Source organism: Perognathus longimembris, chromosome 16, assembly GCF_023159225.1.
Source record: "Perognathus longimembris pacificus isolate PPM17 chromosome 16, ASM2315922v1, whole genome shotgun sequence".
Taxonomy (NCBI): domain Eukaryota; kingdom Metazoa; phylum Chordata; class Mammalia; order Rodentia; family Heteromyidae; genus Perognathus; species Perognathus longimembris.
In genome coordinates this window covers 58,038,376-58,056,511 of record NC_063176.1, presented here as the reverse complement: position 1 = coordinate 58,056,511, position 18,136 = coordinate 58,038,376, and the positions used below count along the sequence as shown (strand labels likewise).

The 18,136-nt window shown below is 51.6% G+C and overlaps 2 protein-coding genes across 4 annotated transcripts in view; both read right to left on the bottom strand.

Moving 5' to 3' along the window:
- Positions 1–321: 321 nt before the first annotated feature.
- Positions 322–13,381, bottom strand: LOC125364426 (stem-loop binding protein). 3 transcript variants are annotated; one of them, XM_048363982.1, is made up of 8 exons: positions 13,249–13,381; positions 13,028–13,144; positions 10,284–10,388; positions 9,162–9,221; positions 8,901–9,038; positions 6,967–7,116; positions 4,182–4,280; positions 322–1,222 (listed from the first exon to the last, which is right to left on the bottom strand). In XM_048363982.1, the coding sequence occupies exons 1-8, from the start codon at positions 13,305–13,307 to the stop codon at positions 1,141–1,143; spliced, it is 810 nt and encodes a 269-aa protein (XP_048219939.1). In that variant the 5' UTR covers positions 13,308–13,381; the 3' UTR covers positions 322–1,140. The 3 variants fall into 3 exon arrangements, with proteins under 3 accessions (XP_048219939.1, XP_048219938.1, XP_048219941.1); XM_048363981.1 differs by having other exon boundaries at positions 4,199–4,280; XM_048363984.1 differs by lacking the exon at positions 10,284–10,388 and having other exon boundaries at positions 4,199–4,280.
- A 992-nt stretch (positions 13,382–14,373) lies between these two features.
- Tmem129 (transmembrane protein 129, E3 ubiquitin ligase) overlaps positions 14,374–18,136 on the bottom strand; it is a 4,408-nt gene continuing 645 nt past the window's right edge. Inside the window, exons 2-5 of the mRNA XM_048363980.1 lie at positions 18,003–18,136; positions 15,934–16,408; positions 15,385–15,544; positions 14,374–15,287 (exon numbers count right to left, since the gene is read on the bottom strand). Coding sequence (XP_048219937.1) covers positions 15,039–15,287; positions 15,385–15,544; positions 15,934–16,408; positions 18,003–18,136 — 1,018 coding nt within the window. The 3' untranslated portion in view covers positions 14,374–15,038. The remainder of the gene's footprint in view (positions 15,288–15,384; positions 15,545–15,933; positions 16,409–18,002) is intronic.

Here is an 18,136-nt window from a genome sequence, read left to right as displayed (position 1 = left end):
TTCCTCAGCTCCACATCAACAGAAGAGGCCAGAAGGGGCTTTGCTGTAGCTCAAGTGATTGAGCGCGAGCTAGCCTCGAGAAAAAGCAGCTCAGGGACAGTGCCCAGGCACTGAATTCAAGCCCCAGGGCTGGCAAAAACAACAAAAAAACCTAAGACAAGTAGTATCTGTACTTGGCCACCACTTCACATCTCTAGACAAAGGACGCCCGTCCCTCCGCCAAGGCTGTGTATCAGGAGGAAGGGAAAGAGGCTTCCTGGGCCACCTTCACACAGGTGAGTTCATCACAGGCAGTCAGAGCCCACCAGCCAACAGCACCAATCAGTTACAGAAGGGGCTTTTTATTTTTGCAACATCATTCCATACAAAAGCAATAGAAATGCAAGTCTTGACAAGTTTACAATTGAATACCTCAACAGAAAATCTGTACACATTATCATTTACAGCAATTTTACATGGTAAATTAACTGGTCTTAAGAAATATGTTCTAAATTTGTGCCTTAACTCTTGAGTATTAAGATCTTGCATTATTTACAAGTTCCAAATTAAGACTGCATAGCTAACATAAAACCCACTAATTTAACAACTCAGTTTAACTGACTTTTTTTCAGAGCTCTGTATGGGGGGAGGGGGACATCCTACTTTGACATATTGATAAAAGGCTAGAAAGTTTTCAAAATCACTGTAACAGTCTGACTCTGAATTCTTTTGTCAGATACATACATAAAAGAATCTGACTCCAGACTGTTCCCATGAATATATGGTTGACAACCAACCCATCAAACAAGTGGCAACAGAAAGTCTGAAACATTAAGGAAACCAGCTGAAGTACACTTGGCAGTCTGACTTGGACATCAGCAGTTAAGTTTGTTGCAATATTGCTTCCTGGTTCAATGTTCCTTGCTTTAACTCCATTTACAACTTAAAACATGCATAACACACTATAAATAAAATGAACATTGCTTAAGAAAATAAGGCAAATATAACAAGTGATCATGAGATAAACTATTAACAGGCCATCAAGTACAAATGCACAGCACATGCTACTCCAGCCTTGACCTGGCCAGGGGGAGGAAATGCTCATGTGGTTGCTGCCAGATGGCAGTTAGCTCCTGGCTGACAAGTCTTTCAAGGGTTCCATTAAACAAGCTTCCAAATCAAATTCATCCTCCACTGGGCAGTCCAGATGTCTAACTTTGGTGGGTGTGCCGGAGTACACATCCTAGGAAACAGAAGCATGGGTCATGTCTACATCCACCAGATACGAAGGTTTATTCTGTATATGTGTGTGTGCATGTGCCAGTTCTGGGGCTTGAACTCAGGGCCTGCACACTGCCCCTGAGCTTTAAGGAAAGCACTCTTCCACTTGAACCACAGCTCCAATGCCTGCTTTTCGTGGATTTTCCTGCTGGCTTCCAATCAGGATCCTCAGATGGCAGCCTCCTGAGTAGCTAGTATTACAAGTGTGAGCCACTGGCACCCAGCTCATATGTTTTGCCCAGGTTGGCTCTCTTGCCCCAGAGACTTCAGTTTGTGTTTGGGCACCCAAGAATATGGCAGGGCCAAAACAAGCTGACCATGGCCAGTGATAGTCACATGAACATAGAAATACAATGCAACAATCAAATGGATTCCAGCTGGAAGTTTCAAATTCCTACTTATTTAACTACCCGGTCAATTATAAACTAGCAGGCACTGATGGCTCAAGTCTATATAATCCTAGCTACTTAGGATGCTGAGATCTAAGGATCAAGGTTCTGAACCTAGCCCAGTCAGGGAAGTCTATACGGTTCATCTCCAATTAACCACCAAAAACAGCCAGAAGTGGGCTGTGGCTCAAATGGTAGAACACTGGCCTTAAGTGGAAAAGGCTAAATAAAGGACAGCACCTGGCCCAGAGTTCAATCCCTAATACTAGCACAGCCAAAAGAAGTTAGAGCATGAACAACAATAGAGGACAATACAGTGTTGATAGCACTGCAGATTGAACTAACTCATGAGAGTTTCAGAGAGTGATCTTATTGAGTATAGTCCTGCCTTCTCTCCTCCTTTCCCCACACCCAGTCACTAGAAGCACCTCTCTTCAAAGGCCCCAAGTCTGACCTCCTCAGGCAGTATATCTAACAGTTTCATCTCCCTTTCTTTTTCCCCACAGGAAAGTCTGGCAAATAGGGTTCTTGAACTAGGGTCTGAGTTACATTTTTAAAAGTTGTGCAAGCCAAGCTTCAAACTAAGGGTAATCACTTGCTGAGATCTTGACAGTAGTCCTATTCATGTGTAAAAATCCAGAAAAGCAGGTTCAGTGACTTCGCCCCACACTAGGGCTTCTTGAACTCAGAGCTAGCAGTCTCAACCCTTTTCTGTTCAAGACTGGCACTCTCCTACTTAAAGCCACAATTCTACTCCTGGCTTTTGCTGGTTAATAGAATCTCTTGGATTTGTCTGCCTAGACTGACTTGAAACTTGATCCTCAGATCTCAGCCTCCTGAGCAAACAGGATTACAAGAGAGAGCCTCCAGTGCCCCGCAGTCTTCTTCCCAATAATGAAGACTGATCTGAGGACTTGCACACCCTAAGCAAGCCCTCTCATATTGAGCTACATGCCCTCGCCCTTTCTATGTTCAGACAGGGTCTTACAAATTGCCAGATAGACTTCAAACATGCCAACTACTTATCTCAGCCTCCTAAGTAGCTGGGATTACAAGTGTATTAGCACTATGACCAGCTACTAAACAGTCTTCAAAACGTGATGACACAGGCACATTTCTTGTGAGGTAAATATCTTGCCATTCCTACACTGGACATGTTACTTCTGAACTGACACTACCACAAGTGTGGTGTGCAAATGTCAACAAGCCTGAAGGACAGGCATTGGGTACACCAAGAATAATACAGTTGGAAGTTCAAATACAATTCAGGAACTTACAGAAAACACTAACACCAACCAAGGCTCATGCTTTTGAGTCTTTCTATCTGCTTTTTCACTTAAGATGCTAGATATGTACACATGGAAATATTGTTTTGTTTCCCTTATGAGTTTTTCATTGTAAATTGCATACGTGTAGAAGTCTGAAAGAAGGTGCTCTTGGACGCTATGTACAGAATTAGAGATAAGGCAATTCTGTACATTAAATTTTTTTCTTTCCTCAAGAAATATCTTACGTGGCTCAGTGGCTCACCACCGCTACTCCTGCCTACTTTTCTGAAAGGCTAAGACCAAGAAGCTAATAGAGGGCTGAGAATATGGCCTAGTGGCAAGAGTGCTTGCCTCCTACACATGAAGCTCTCGGTTCGATTCCCCAGCACCACATATATGGAAAATAGCCAGAAGGGGCGCTGTGGCTCAGGTGGCAGAGTGCTAGCCAGGGACGGTGCTCAGGCCCTGAGTCCAAGGCCCAGGACTGGCCAAATAAATAAATAAGAAGCTAATAGACCAACCTAGGCAGGAAGTACACAAAGACCACATTCTCATCCAATAAGAAGCTGGACTAGGTGGTACATGCCTAACACCCTAGCTACATTTGAAGCAGGTATAGGAAGCCCAAGCTGGCCTACAAAGTAAGACCCTATTTTAAAAATAAAAGCAAAAAAGCTGGAGCACATGGTTTAAGTAGTAGAGTGCTAGCAAGTGTGAGATATAAGTTAAAACCCCAATACTGCTGGGCACTGGCAGTTCACACCTATAATCCAAGCAAAATCAAGAGGCCGTGATCTGAGGATCGAATTTCAAAGCCAGCCCAGGCAGAAAAGTCTGTGAGACTCTTTGTCTCCACTCAATCACCAAAACAGATGGAAGTGGGAGTTGTATGATTCAAATGGCAGAACACTAGCCTTGAGCACAAAAGCTCAGGGACAGTGCCCAGGCCCTACTTTAAGCCCCATTGCTGACACAAAAATAGAATAAAAATAAGAATTTTAAAGCAAATGGCTCATACACTACTACCCCACCAGAACAAACCACGCATGACCTATAAGTGAGCATATGGAGATGCTAGATACAGGGAAAAGGCCTTTTGCTACCCAATGAAAATGCTAGGGACTGATTGGTTGGGCTGAACCAAACACCTAACTAAATTAAGGTCACTTGAACCCCTTTTCATAAGCATCAGAATCCAACATCAGTGTGTTAAGTGGCAGATGTCCCCAACAATTTGCCTACAACATCCAGGCTGAGGTGTAACCAAAGAAAACTACTTACAAAGTTTTCCTGTGAGCTTGTTTGGGATTCAGAGCTGCTTTCTATGGATTCTGTCTCCATCTCTCCAAGGTCTACAGGGTGTCTGTGAAATGAAATCCAACAGGCACATAAGTCACCGGGTTGAGAGCACCAGCAAACCCAAAGAGCATCTACATGGTACTGTGCAGAATCCTCCAAGCTCCCCGGGGCCAATCTTCCCTGCTTCCTGACTGCTAGGCTCCAGCCCCAAGCAATATTGATACCATAAGCCCACTTTCTAAGAGGAAATCAACACTTCAACAAACCTTAACCTCCAACAAACTTTTCCAATTTTCCTTTCAGATAATGGTACAATAGTGTCCTATCGTGAGGCCAAACTTGGAAAGTCATGTTAAGGACGTCAATTCCAGTACACCAGTTTCTAATAAATTTCCCAGCAAGGAAGGCACTCAAATATATGCTCATGGAATGTATCTGAGTTAGGAAGCAAAAGACTGGGGACCAGAAATTGCTGGGAGAGAGGAAAAACCAGAAGAACAGAGTACCATACCAGCCTCACTTCCTGTTGAGTACCAATTCTGAACATGTAGCTAAAGTTCAGATCTAGGATATTCTCAACCAGGCACAGGTTTAAAAGCCAGTGGGAGAGGCTCACACCTCTAATCCTCGCTTCTCAGGAGGCTGAGATCTGAGGATCATGATTCTAAGCCAGCCAGAGCAGTCAAGTCTGTGAGACCCTTATCTACAATTAAGGACCAAAAAGGCCATAAAGTGGAGCTGTGGCTCTTGGGGCTGATTGTTGACCTTGAGCGAAAACAGCTGAGCAACACCCAGGGCCAGAATACAAGCCCCAGGACCAGCATTTAATGACAACACTTGCACACACACAAAAAGTGAAATAGATGAGCCTTCCTTTTTACTAAAATAGGACCGTTTCAGTGGTGCACTAGGTGTACCTATAATCTACCTACTCTGGAGGATCAAGGTTGGAAGCTGGCCCCAGGCAATATGTATGTAAGACTCCCAATTTTCTATTTAGCCACTAAAAGCCAGAAAGCGTACAGCTCAAGCTAGCCTTGAGCAAAAAAGCTCAAGGACAACACCCAGGGCCTAAGTTCAAGCCCCAGAGCCAACCAGCATTAAAAGAAATCTTTTTCATAGTATAAATGACTCTAATACTTCTCAGGGTAATTTATCTTTTGGGGTTTTTTTGTTGTTTTTGCCAGTCCTGGGACTTGGGCTGTCCCTGAGCTTTTTTTTACTCAAGACTAGAACTATAACACAAGAGCCACAGCTTCACTTCCACTGGGCTTTTTTTTTTTTTGCCAGTCCTAGGCCGTGAACTCAGGGCCTGAGCACTGTCCCTGGCTTCTTTTTTGCGCAAGGCTAGCACTCTGCCACTTGAGCCACAGCACCACTTCTGGCCATTTTCTGTATATGTGGTGCTGAGGAATTGAACCCAGGGCCTCATGTATACGAGGCAGGCAAGCTTGCCACTAGGCCATATTCCCCAGCCCTGCTGCTCCACTGGGCTTTTTGATGGTTAACTGGAGGTAAGAATCTCAGACTTTCCTATCCAGGCAGGCTTGGAACCATGATCCTCAGCTCTCAGCCTAATGAGTGGCGAGGATTACGGTTATGACCAACACCTGGCTTAAGATATTTATCTTCTAGCCCAAGTAGGCCAAGCCAGGTGCCAGTGGCTCACACCTGTAAACTTATTGGGAAGCTGAGATGGGGGAAGATTTCTGGGCTAGGCCAACCCACGCATAAAAGTTGAGACTGGGCTGGGAGCATGGCTTAGTGGTAGAAAGCTTGCCTAGCACGCATGAAGCCCTGGGTTTGACTCCTCAGTACCCCATACACAGAAAAAGCTGGAAGTGGTGCTATGACTAGCCTGAGCACAGAGAGGCTCAGGGACAGAGCCAGAGCCCTAAGCCCTGAGTTCAAGCCCCAGGAAGGGGGGAGGGGGAGGTTCTTAAGACCCCTTTTCTCAACCCATAGCTAGATAAGGGAGTAGTTACCTGTGAAAAACAGGACTGGAAGTTTAGCAATTGCAAAGCAAAGCTCAGAGTTCAAACCCCAGGTACCACCTGCCTAAAGTGACGTCACCCCACCCCACCCCACCCCGACAAGCCTGTAATCCTAACTACCTTGAGGAGGCAGAGAAGGGAGACTTAGTGCAGTCTAGGCAAAAGGTTGAGGCCCCCTCTCACCAATGGCTGGCTAAGTGTGGTGGCTCAAGACTGTCATCTCAGTGGTGTAGGGAGGAACTGCAGTTTGAAGACAGGCCTGACTTGGTCTGGCAGGAGAGTCTGCGAGACTCACCTCCAAAAAAGCCAGAGATGGAGCTGTGGCTCAAATGGTGCGGCACCAGCCTTGAGCTCAAAGCTAAAGGACAATGTCAGGCTCTGAGTTCAAGCCCCAATACTGGCACAAGAAAAAAAAAAGAAAACACAAACCAGGGCAGGCAGAATAGCTCAAATGGTAGACAACCACCTTTCTTACAAGGGACCCCAAATTCTACCTCAATACTATCTGAACAAACAACACCATCATGGCTTAATGAGCTCTTTTCTAGCTCCAGTAGGTTAAATCTAACCTGGGAGAATTTCACCACCAGGATATCCTGCATATGTGCACCCGAACCTGCACATATACACACACACACACACCTCCAAGAGAGCTGGCTGTTCTCTTTCTAGTAATTTCTAGAGTAATCTGTTACAAGCAACACAGTTTTCTCAACATGTCAACCACAGGAGAAGGAAAGTAAAAAAAAAACATACATGTCTTGCAAATCACATCCTTCTTCAGCTGGAGGGTCCCAAAAATGCAGAGCCACCTTCCAGAGTTTAATCTGCTGGTCCCAAGACCGCCGGGAATACTTCTTAAACTTGTTGGGGGTCTTGGGATGAACTCCAGGTTGTCGAAGGTGTCTGTAAGTAAAGAGCCGGATCAGTAGCTAGAAGACAAGCAAACGGGAACTGTGGCTAATGGTAGAGTGCCAGCCTCGAGTGAAAAAGCTGAGAGCCGGAGCTCGGGCCCTAAAATTTAGTTAGTACTGCCATAAAAAAGAGGGAAGGGGTGACACTGTCCCAAAAGAAATGTACTCTTGACTTTTGTAATTGTAACCCCTCTGTACATCACCTTTATAACTGCTCAAGCAGGTACCAAGCCCTGCATTCAAGATCCAAAACCGCACCACCAAAAATAAAATCACTACTACTTCAGCCAGTGATGGCACATGTCCGCAAGCCCAGCATTCAGGAGGCAGAAGCAAGAGGAGCCTGAGCGTTGAGGCCAGCCGGGGCTAAGACCCTAACTTAAGCTCTGTTTGAATCTTACAATTCTTTTACAGTCCATACTCTCAATCTTGCAAAAGAGTAAGATCCTGAAAACTCAAACTCTCTTTGTTTCCCTCGAGTCTGACAAAGGAGACAAGAACATGCTCTGAAAGAAAATAAGAAGTGGTGCTATGGCTCAAGTGGTAGAGCGCTAGCTGAAGAGGTCAGGGACAGTGCCCAGGCCCAGAGTTCAAGTCCCACAACTGATAAAAATAAATAAATAAATAAATAGAAAATAAGGTAGTTGGGCACTGGTAGCTTACACCTGTAATCCTAGCTAAGGCTGAGAAATGAGGATCTCGGTTGGAAGCCAGCCCAGGCAGCAAAGTTCATAAGATTCTTATCATCGATTTATCACCAGAAAACTGGAGGTGGATGTGGGGCTATGACTCAAAGTGGTACAGCGCTAGCCTTGAGCATAAAAAGCTCAGGGACAGCACCCAGACCCTGAGTTCAAGCCCCACACACACACAAAAAAAGTGACACCAATTTCCTCTCTCCAGTTACCTGTACTATCTTAACTTAAAGTTCATTTTCCTGTGTATTTTAGTAACTATATAAAGTTGCTATATCCTAAGAGTTAAATTTTTCCGGGCATTAATGGCTCACTCATGTAATAGCTACTCAGAAGGCGGAGTTCTAAGGATCGGGGATTCAAAGCCAGCCTACGCAAGGAAGTCCATCAGACTCTTATCCCCAATTCAAAAAGCCAAAAGTCAAGCTGTGGCTCAAGGGATAGAACACTATTAGGCTTGAGCAAAGAAGCTCAGGGACAGCATACAGACCCTGAGTTCAAGACCCAACACTGGCATGTACATACACACACAATCTATTTCTCTTTTTTTTTTTTCTGACAGTCCTGAGGCTTGACCTCAGGCTCCGAGCACTGTCCCTGAGCTTTTTGGCTCAAGGCTAGCACTCTCCCTCTTGAGCCACAGCGCCACTTCCAGCTTTTTTCTATACATAGGTGCTAAGGAATCGAACCCAGCCAGGGCTTCATGTATTTAAGGCGAGCGCTGTACCATTAGGCCATATTCCCAGCCCGTCCAGCCTCTTCTGTTGGTGGTACTGAGCAATCAAACCCAGGGCTTGGTGCATGCTAGGCAAGCACTCTACCACCACTAAGCCACATTCCCTTCACACTAGTTCTTAATCTTCACATCTGACTTTTGCAAACAAAACCTATTCTTGTTTTGCACTTCAGCTCCTGTGAGTGTCTAATAAATTAGGATCACCCTAACAGGCTTATCTCCTATAAACAAACACTTCAGCTCCTGTGAGTGTCTAATAAATTAGGATCACCCTAACAGGCTTATCTCCTATAAACAAACCCTCCGAGTGCAATGCCACAGGGCTGCGTGCCAGCAAGCCGCTACCTGGGCACCTCTTTGACATAGCGGTCGTAGGCGATAGTGTTCTTCCCATAGTTGATCTGCTTCTGTCGCCGCATCAAGACGCACTCGTCCGTCTCCACGTCGGCAGGCACAGCAGATGCGGACTCCTTTGAGTCAGAGCTAGAAAACCCAGCATACCGTGAATAAAGCTACGTCAAGTCAGTGAAGAACACAATCATCATCAGATTTCCAATCACAAGCTCTCATCAGCAAACTACAAAGGAATATTTGCACAACAGGTACCTTCCTGATGACGATTTTCTCTCTCTTCCAAAGTCATTGACGAGGAGTTTCCTTTTGTATCTGAGAACAAAATAAAAGATTGCTGTTTTTAAAAAGGCACAAAGTCTCCAAGAGCTAAAAGTTGACAGGAATGAAGTCTTTTCTCTTTCTGTTGCCAGTCCTGGGGCTTGACCTCAGGGCCTGAGCACTGTCCCTGGCTTCCTTTTTGCCCAAGGCCAGCACTCTGCCAGGTGAGCCACAGCGCCCCTTCTGGCTTTTTCTGTGTATGTGGTGCTGAGGAATGGAACCTAGGGTTTCACTGCATGCTAGGCAAACCACTCTACCCCTAAGCCACATTCCCAGCCCCAGTTGTGTTATTTGTATAAGATAAGGATTATTTGCCAAGATCATAGTCTCATTAAACTGCTTTTGTGCCTTCAGATACCATCCTATGTCCTGGAAAGACTCCCCCCCCCCCCCCCCCCGGAAAAAGAAACCCTAAGAATTGCTGTAAGAGACCTAAACATCTAAGAGAACAGCCTGTCCTGCTTCACTGATACTGTGAAGAACAGGAATTGATAAGAGATCCGGTGCCATTTGCTAGCCACTTGACTACAACTCAGAAAAGTTCCTGCCTAGTGTATATGAGGGAGAGAGGGGGAAGGGAAGAGAGGGAAGTAGGGATCAAACACACAAGCAAAGCAGCCCCAATGGGTCTTTGCATTCCATGGCACCACTTCTTACTACTCCCACTCAAGGACTGCCCCTAAGGGTAGACTTCAAACTGAGTTCACGGACTGGAAGGGTTACCGGGACGGCTGAGCCCCACTCATCAGGGACCACCTTCCTCCCAAGAGGTGCTGATGCTGCTATCTGTCCAAAGTTTTTGTTTCTTCCCCCCTGAAGGACTGAAGATAAAATCCAAAGCTAATGCACTCTAGGCAAATGCTCTAACCATTGAACTACAACCTCTGATCCTAGAGACCAAAAAAGTTTTTTGAAATCACTGATCAAAGACAAAACTTGGATTTATTGCGTCTGAGTGCTGGTGGCTCATTCCTGTAATCGTAGTATTAACTGCGGAATGGGGAGGGAATTAAAAAAAAAAACCACACACACTTCAAGGTGATCCAAAATGGGTACCTTGCAATTTCTTTGTTAACTCTGGTCCTCATTTCATCTTCTTCGACTGCACCTGCCCAGTCTGAACATCTAGAACGGGGCTTAGGGCCTTCAGGAGTGGTAAAGCTACAATAAAGTGAAAATGCACATTTGAACCATCAAAGTACTTTCAGTTTCCTTTCAAGTCTTTCAGGAAAAAAATCAGAAAACTGTAAATACCAAGGAGATGGGCTCTGCTACATACTTTTTAGTTCAGAGTTTGGGCATTCTTAAAGCCTTGTTGGCTTCATTAGAAAACTTCTACTCACCTGCCCTCAGTCTGGCTAAAACAAGGGGACACAGTCCACTGAGGGGAGACCAAGCAAAGTCAACAAGGCACCAACAACAACTAGTTCTTCTAGATGTTTTTTCCAGGATCAAAAGTCTCAAACAGGCTCTTAGTATGAAGCAGGGTGACCAACATACAGTGGCCAGGGTTTGCCCCTTAGATGCTCAAGATTCAAAACATAGGCTATAGATACCACAGCTAATATGCACAAAGATGTGTCCTTGCTGTATTACAAAGCATAATGGTACATCCCCTTCAGCTAGTTAAATTTCAATCTAATCCAAGAATTCAGTTCTACTTCAAACCCAAGAAAATCACCACCACCACCACCACCACCACCCCAGCCCAGGTCTGGGGGCTTGAACTTGGCCTGGGCACTATGTACCACTTTGAGCCACAGCACCACTTTCTGGTTTTTCTGGTGGTTAATTGGATATAAGAGTCTCACAGACTGATGCCCAGATTGGCACCAAACTGTGTTCCTCAGATCTCAGCCTCCTGAGTAGCTAGGATTATAGGCATGAGCCACCAGCATCTGACTTCAAGGAACTCTTTAGCCAACATCAGGCAATTTAGCCACAGATGTCACACACTTCCAACTCAGCAGCACTCAAGAGGCTAAGGCAGGCTCATCTCCAGTGGCTCATGCCTATAGTCCTAGCTATACACAAGTCCAGATCTGAGGATCGTGGTTCAAAGCCAGCCCAGGCAGGAAAGTACGTGACACTCAACTCCAATTAACTACCAAAAAGGGAGAAATGGTGCTGTGGTAGACTGCCAAGCCCCAGGACTAGCACACAAAAAAAGCTAAGGCAGGAGAATCATGACTGAGGCCAGCATGGGCAACGTAATAAGAACCTATCTGAAGCCAACAAGGTTTGTTTTGTTTTTTGCCAAGCCTGAGGCTTGAACTCAGGGGCTTGGGCACTGTCCCTGAGCTTCTTTTGCTCCAGGACAGCACTCTACCACTTGAGCCCACAATGCCATTTCTGGCTTTTTCTGTTTATGCAGTACTGAGCAACCAAACCCAGGGCTTCACATATACCAGGCAAGCACTCTACCACTAGGCCATCTTCCCAGCCCTCAACACCAAGTTTTTAAAAACAAAAATAAAAGTTAATCCCATTATCTGAAAACTCAAAACTTGAAGACAAAAATTCTGCAGTTGAGTTTGCTAACCTGTCTATTGCTTACAGATTAGATGCAAATACATGTAGATTACATTATTATTCTCCTGTATTTTCCCATTAGCCATTACTGGTTCATCAAAACTAAATTCAAGGGGCTGAGAATGTGTCCTAGTGGTGGAGTGCTTGCCTAGCATGCATGAAGCCCTGGGTTCGAGTCCTCAGTATCATATAAGCAGAAAAAGCCAGAAGTGCCCCTGTGGCTCATACATTAGAGTGTTAACTTTGAGCAAAAAGAAGCCAGGGACAGTGCTCAGGCCCTGAGGTCTAGGCCCCAGGACTGGGGGGAAAAAACAAACTAAATTCAACTACAACAAATAAACTGCCTTACAAGGTAGATGGTGTGCTTTGAAAACAATTTCAGGAACAAATGAGTTAATATTTGGTACAATTATTTTTTCCCTTAGTCCCAGAACATAGAAATGCTCAGTGGGCTTCTGAAAGTAATTTTCCAGTCCGGTGCAGTGGTGCACCTTTAACCCCAGTTCTACGGAGGCTGAGGCAGAAGGATCAAGGGGCTAGCCTGGCTACACAGAAAGACCCTGTCCCAACGAGACAAAAACAGTAACAAGAAGACTTTAAAGGAAACTTTATACAAAGTCACTAAAAGTTAAACTGACCCAGGTGGTCAGCCAGGTGCAAGCCAGGGCTGGGATCCAGCACCCCACTAGGTACCAGGAGAGGCTCAGTTCTAGGCCTCCTCACAGCTTCGAGTTGGCAGAGCGCATGCCCAGCCTTCTAGCCTCCCCGCAGCAGCGCGGAGATGTGGCGGGTTCAGGTCAGGAACTTCCCTGCACACCCCTCCCTCCCCCGCCCGCCCCCGTCCAGGCACAGGCAGAAGCGCCCCAGCCAGGAAGAATGAGGGGCCCAGGAGAACCGGGGTGGGGGGGGATCAATGCTCCACCACCGTCAGCACCGACACTCAGGGCGCGCCCCACCCCCCGAACCCGCCCTGGGCCCACCCTGCCTTCAGCCCTCGGGCGGCCTCGGGGTCCCCACGCGGGGACCGGACACGGGAATGGTCCCTCCCCAAACAGGCCTTGACCGCCAGGCCGCGCTCGGCGTCCCCCCCCTCCGCCGGCCGGGCTCGCACTCGAAGCCCTCCGCCGCCCCTCGGCGCTGCCCCGGGTCCCCGGCGCCGTCTCGCCCCGCCCCGCCCCGCCCGCGCCCGCGCCCCGCGCCCCGCGCCCCGCGCCCCGCGCCCCACGCCCGCGCCCGCCCCGCGCCCCGGGCCCCGCGCCCCGGCCCACCTCTCGGGCCTGTGGTCGGCGGCCGGGAGCTCGCCATCCTCGGCGTCTTCGGGCCTCGAGCGCCTCCCGTCGGCCCTGCGCTTCCGTCCAAGGCTCCATCTCCCGGAAGGCAGCGGGCTGCGGACAGACGGCGGTCAGCGGGCGGGCGCCCCCGCCGGCCCGGGGCCCGCCCCTCCCACGCCCGCCCCGCCACCCACGGCCCCGCCGCGAGGCCGGCTCACCTGGCGCCGCGGTCGCGGCGGCTCTGGTACCGGGGAGGGCTTCGGGGCCGGCCGGCCATGGCGGCGGCGTCCGGGCGGAGGACGGGACGGGACCGGACGGGACGGCGGGAGACTCGAGCGTCCCGGCGCGGCGCTGACGGCTCTGCGCGCGCCCCGCCCCCAACCGCTCTTAAGTACGCGGAGGCCACGCCCCCAACCGCCCTTGAGTAGGCGGAGGCCACGCCCCCGAGGCTCCCGCGCGCGGGACGGGAGGGGGAGGGGCGCCGCCCGGCCGCGCGAGTCTCGCGGGAGCAGCCGGGGGGGTTGGGGGGGCGGAGGGGGACCGGGCGTCCGGCCTTAGACTCCGGGGCCGCGCCGGCTGTGTGGGCAGCCAGCGGCGCGGGGACCGGGGCCTCCCAGCCCGGAGCACGCGGGGGGCGGGGGGCGGGGGGGTCGGCGTCGCGGCCGCTCGGCGCTGATTGGCTGCGCTCGCACGGATCGGGGTTGGCGGGAGTTTCCGCGCGCGCGGGGCCGCGCTCCGCGAGCGGCGCTCCTGATTGGCCCGGCCCGCGGCGCCGGCGTCGAAGGGGCTCCGCGCCAAGGGGGGGCGGCCGGGCCCGCCGGGCGGTGGGCGCGCCACCGGCGGCCTCCGGGGCCCCGGGCCGGGTGGGGAGCGGTCTCGGAGGCCGGAGGCGGGGCCGGCGTGTCCGGGCGCCCGGGGGCCCCGCCCCTCGGAGCCCGTTCCCGCGTTTAGGTCGTCCCGGCCCCCTCCAGGCGCCAAGGCTCTCCCTTCCGGTAAGGCAAACCCCAGGACGGCGCTTCCAACTCACATTTTATTAAACACATCTCTCGGCTACATTCGCCTTTATAAAACTAGTTTTCCTTCACGGTAAAAATAACTCCAAGACCCACCCCCCACCCCGCCCCGGGAGCCCCGGAAGGAGGCCGCCCCCCACCGCCCGGGGTGCCGGCCGGCGGGGGGGCTTTGGGGCCACAGCCAGCCTGGGCGCCAGGCCTCTCGCCCCACGCCGCCACGCCCTTGGCAGCTTGCCCATCCGGGCCTCGATGCCTGGCGTCCTCGCCCGGGCCAGGCACACCCAGGGGAGCGGACGGCTCGGTGCTACATGCCTGTTGGGTTTGCTTTCGGGAGGTCGCTGCCTCCCTGGCCCTTGACGCCCCCACAGGCTTCTGCCTGGGGTCAGGAGTCTGAGGCCACAGCCCTCCCTGGGCCTCTGGAGTAAGAGAAGGCATCAAGGCCACAGCCCCCACGAGTAAGAGGGGTCACCCCGGCCTTGCCCCCCCACCCTGCACTAGTGCCTTGTGGACCACAGCCAGCGGGAGCCCTGTGCCAGGACGCGACACTACACTGGCAGCCCCATCCTCCCCTCCACTGCTAGGCTCCACCCTGCCCAGCGCTGAGAAGGTCCCAACACCACGCGACCAGTGGTCAGTGCCAGGCCGAGAGACAGAACGCGAGCTGGGGGACAGATGTGGGCCTGGCTTATGAAACAGGCAAGGGTGCTCCACAAAGTTAAGGCAGAGTGACCAGGCGAAGGCTGCGGGACAGCCCCCAGGGCCTCAGGGGCCCTGCAGGCTCTGGGTGGAGTACCTGCCCCACACGGAGGAAGGTGGCAGGAGGAGAAAGTGCGGAAGGCCCCAGGCTAGGGTGTTTCAGTGAGATTTTCTTTTAAACAAAAGTCCTCAACCTGCCACAGGCTCCGGGCAGAGTGGCTGTAGGTTGTGTGCTTTGAGTAGAGCTCTTAGCCACCCCCACCAAGTGGCTGGTGGAGGCGGGGATCCTGCCAGGGCGCTCAGCGCACAGTGCACACGTCGAGGATGCAGAAGCGGGCCCGGCAGGTAGGGCAGGGCACACGACTGGCCAGCCAGGTGTCCGGGCGCTGCGGGTCCTGGCGGCTGGCAAACCACTTGCCCATGCAGGTCAGACACCACATGGGGCGGCAATAGCACTGCTGGCACTCGCCCACCGCGGGCTCTTGGCAAGTCTTCACCAGCTTCACGCTGGCATGCGCTTGCATGCAGCCAATGCAGGCTTCAAGCTCCTGCAGAAAGAGGTGGGTAGTGCAGAAAGGGTTGCAGAGGCCCCGCAGGAGGGTTGGGGGGGGACACCCATCTGTCCCTGGGGGGGCTGGCTCCCACCTGGCTTCTGGGCATTGAGTAGGCTGGGTTGACCTCCACCAGGGAGGCAAATGTCTCCAGGAATAGGTCACCCAGACTCTGGTGGATGACCACGTTGGCTGCGCTGCGGATGGGGGCCCGGAGCTTCTCACACAGCTCGCCGTACTCTGCTGAGTTCAGCCTGCAAGAGGCGTGACCTGCTGGGCGGGGCTCCTCTGCCCCACTCTCAACCTGGAGCCAACCAAACCCCAGAGGCCGGCAGGGCCACAGAGGCCTGGCCGCCTCAAAGGGCTCCCAGAGCGGTGGCCGGTGGAGATGGCCTTAAGAGCAAAGCAGGCAAACCCAGTGGTAACCCACCCTGAGGGAGAGAAAAGGAAGAGCGGGGAGTTAAGGCACCCTGAGCCCAGGGGCGTGAAGATGCGGGGCAACTCAGCAGCAGTGAGGAGGGGCAGCGCGTGAGGAGGCAGAGGGCAGCAAAGGGTGGCACTGGAGAGGCCGGCTGACTATCATCACTCACACCCCCCCCCCCCAGAGTAGGCTGTGCCAACATCTGCACATGCAGGAGCTTACCGGATATCAAAGGGCTGCACCGTAGGGCTGGTGCTGGCCACACGGATGGTGAGGAGCTGTACAGGCAGGTTCGAGTCTGGGGAGAGCTCGTGCTGCCGAGACTCTGTTACCGTCAGGTGCACATCTTGTTGCTGGGCCACATGCACACGGTACGTGGTCACCTTCATCACCCACGTGTCTGTCACGACCACACGCGCACCTGGCACCCCGGTAGCAAACTTGTCGATCCGTCTGAACTCTGTGTTGATGGAAGAGGCAACTGCCTGCCAGCCCGACTGCGGGAGGGAGTAAAGAGCCAGGGTTCGGGCCAGTGGGTGTCGGGCCCACCGGTCCTGGGACCAGTAGTAGATCAGGGCACAGGCAACAGAAGGGAGGATTAAAGCCAGCAGAAGGAAGAACCGCCAGGCCTCCGGGGCCTGGCTGGGAGAGTAGAGCTGCTTTTCTGAGGCTGCAAAGCACATGCCCATGTAGTAGCCTGCAAAGGAAAAGGACCCTCAGGGATGTTTGGGCTACGAGCTGCCGCATTCCTCCCACAATGACCCATGTATGTACCATGGTCCTGAAGGAAGAGAAGCCCCCCCTCTCGCTTTTTTATTGTCAGTCATGGGGCTTGAACTCTGGGCCTGGGTGCTCTCTGATCTCTTCAGCTCAAGGCTAAGGCTCTGCCACTTGAGCCACAGCGCCATTGCGGGTTTTCTGGTAGTTAGAAAGAGTCTCATGGACTTTCCTGCCCGGGCTAGCTTTGAACCGTGATCCTCAGATCTCAGCCTCCTGATTAGAAGCCACTTCTCTTGCCACTAGCCCTGCGGTCTGAACTTCTGCCTTGGTCACCTGGGGTCTGGTCAGCTCCCAGAACAGACGAGCCTCATGGCTACATCTCTTGGATCAGTCCTTGGCCATGATAGTTATACTACACACGCAGAAGAAAACAACTTTAGTTTACTACTTTAGTTCTACAAAAATGCCATATGAATACTGAGAACTTCTTTTAAAAAAATCACAAAGGCTTAAAAAAGCCAAAAGCAATATGATTTTGGTACACTGGATATTATATATATATATATATATATGCCTAACTGATCTAGGGAAGGGAAAGAAAAATGAGGGTGTAAGATATCACAAGAAACGTATTCACTGCCTTACTATGTAACTGTACCCCTTTGCACAACACCTTGTCAATAAATTTTAATTTTTAAAAAAAATCTCAAAAGCAGTCTCCTAGTGTCACCTGGCATGGAACTGACCCTCAGCCTGCTCATGACAGCTCCTCAGACAAGATCTTGGCCTCTCAATTCTGCCTCCTCTGAGGAAGCAGATCCAATGTGGCCCCTCCCAGAGCTGGGACGCTACAAAAAAGCAAAGGAGGACTCAACTAGTAATGTAGCGGACTGAAAGACAAGGGAGCCAACTTCAGGGTCCTCAGGGCCAGATCAGGCACAGTTTGAACAGCGGGATGATAAGGTAGTGAGGGACTGGTGGTGGACAGGCCCCAACTTGCAAACAAGTAATAAAGTTTGTTTCGGGCCAGTCACTACAGGTTAACTCCTTGTGTAGTCGTCGCTAGCTCATCTTTAAAACTTGGAAGCGTCTCAAAAATTAAAACAAATCACGGTGGGAAGACATCGGGCGTGTGCCAGGCCAGCTCCCCCCTCTGCTGGAGGCCTGGTCCCCAGGAACTGCGGCTCTCAAAGCTTGAGTTTCCTACCGTCACGGCCCTCGGTGGAACATTCTGGCGGACTTCCTGATCCCTACCGGGCCCTCGACCAGCTGGCTTTGCCAGCTCCACCCCCCCACCTTTCTCCCCCCGTGGTCCTTCCAGACTGGCCCCCTCCAGGGCGGGCTGGGTCCCCCCCACCCGGGCCCGCCGCCGCTCTCCATCGCCCCAGCTGCAGTGCGCTCGGGCTCGCGGCCCCGCAGGTGTGAAGGCCCAGTCGCCGTCGTCCGTCCTGCTGGGCCTGTGTCGTCTGGATCCATCCTCCAGCCACCCGGGGCACCGAGAGACCTGGCCCGGCCTCCTTCCCCGCCGGGGGGGGGGGGGGGTCAGGCCGGGCCCGGCGCGCGAGGCTCACCCAGGGGCAGCAGCGAGTGGCACAGCAGCGTGGCGGCCGTGCGGCGCAGGTGGTAGGGCACGAAGGCGGCGTCCTCGCTGCCCAGCCAGCCCGACAGCAAGTTCTGCACCGTGAGCCCGGCCGAGTGGAACTCG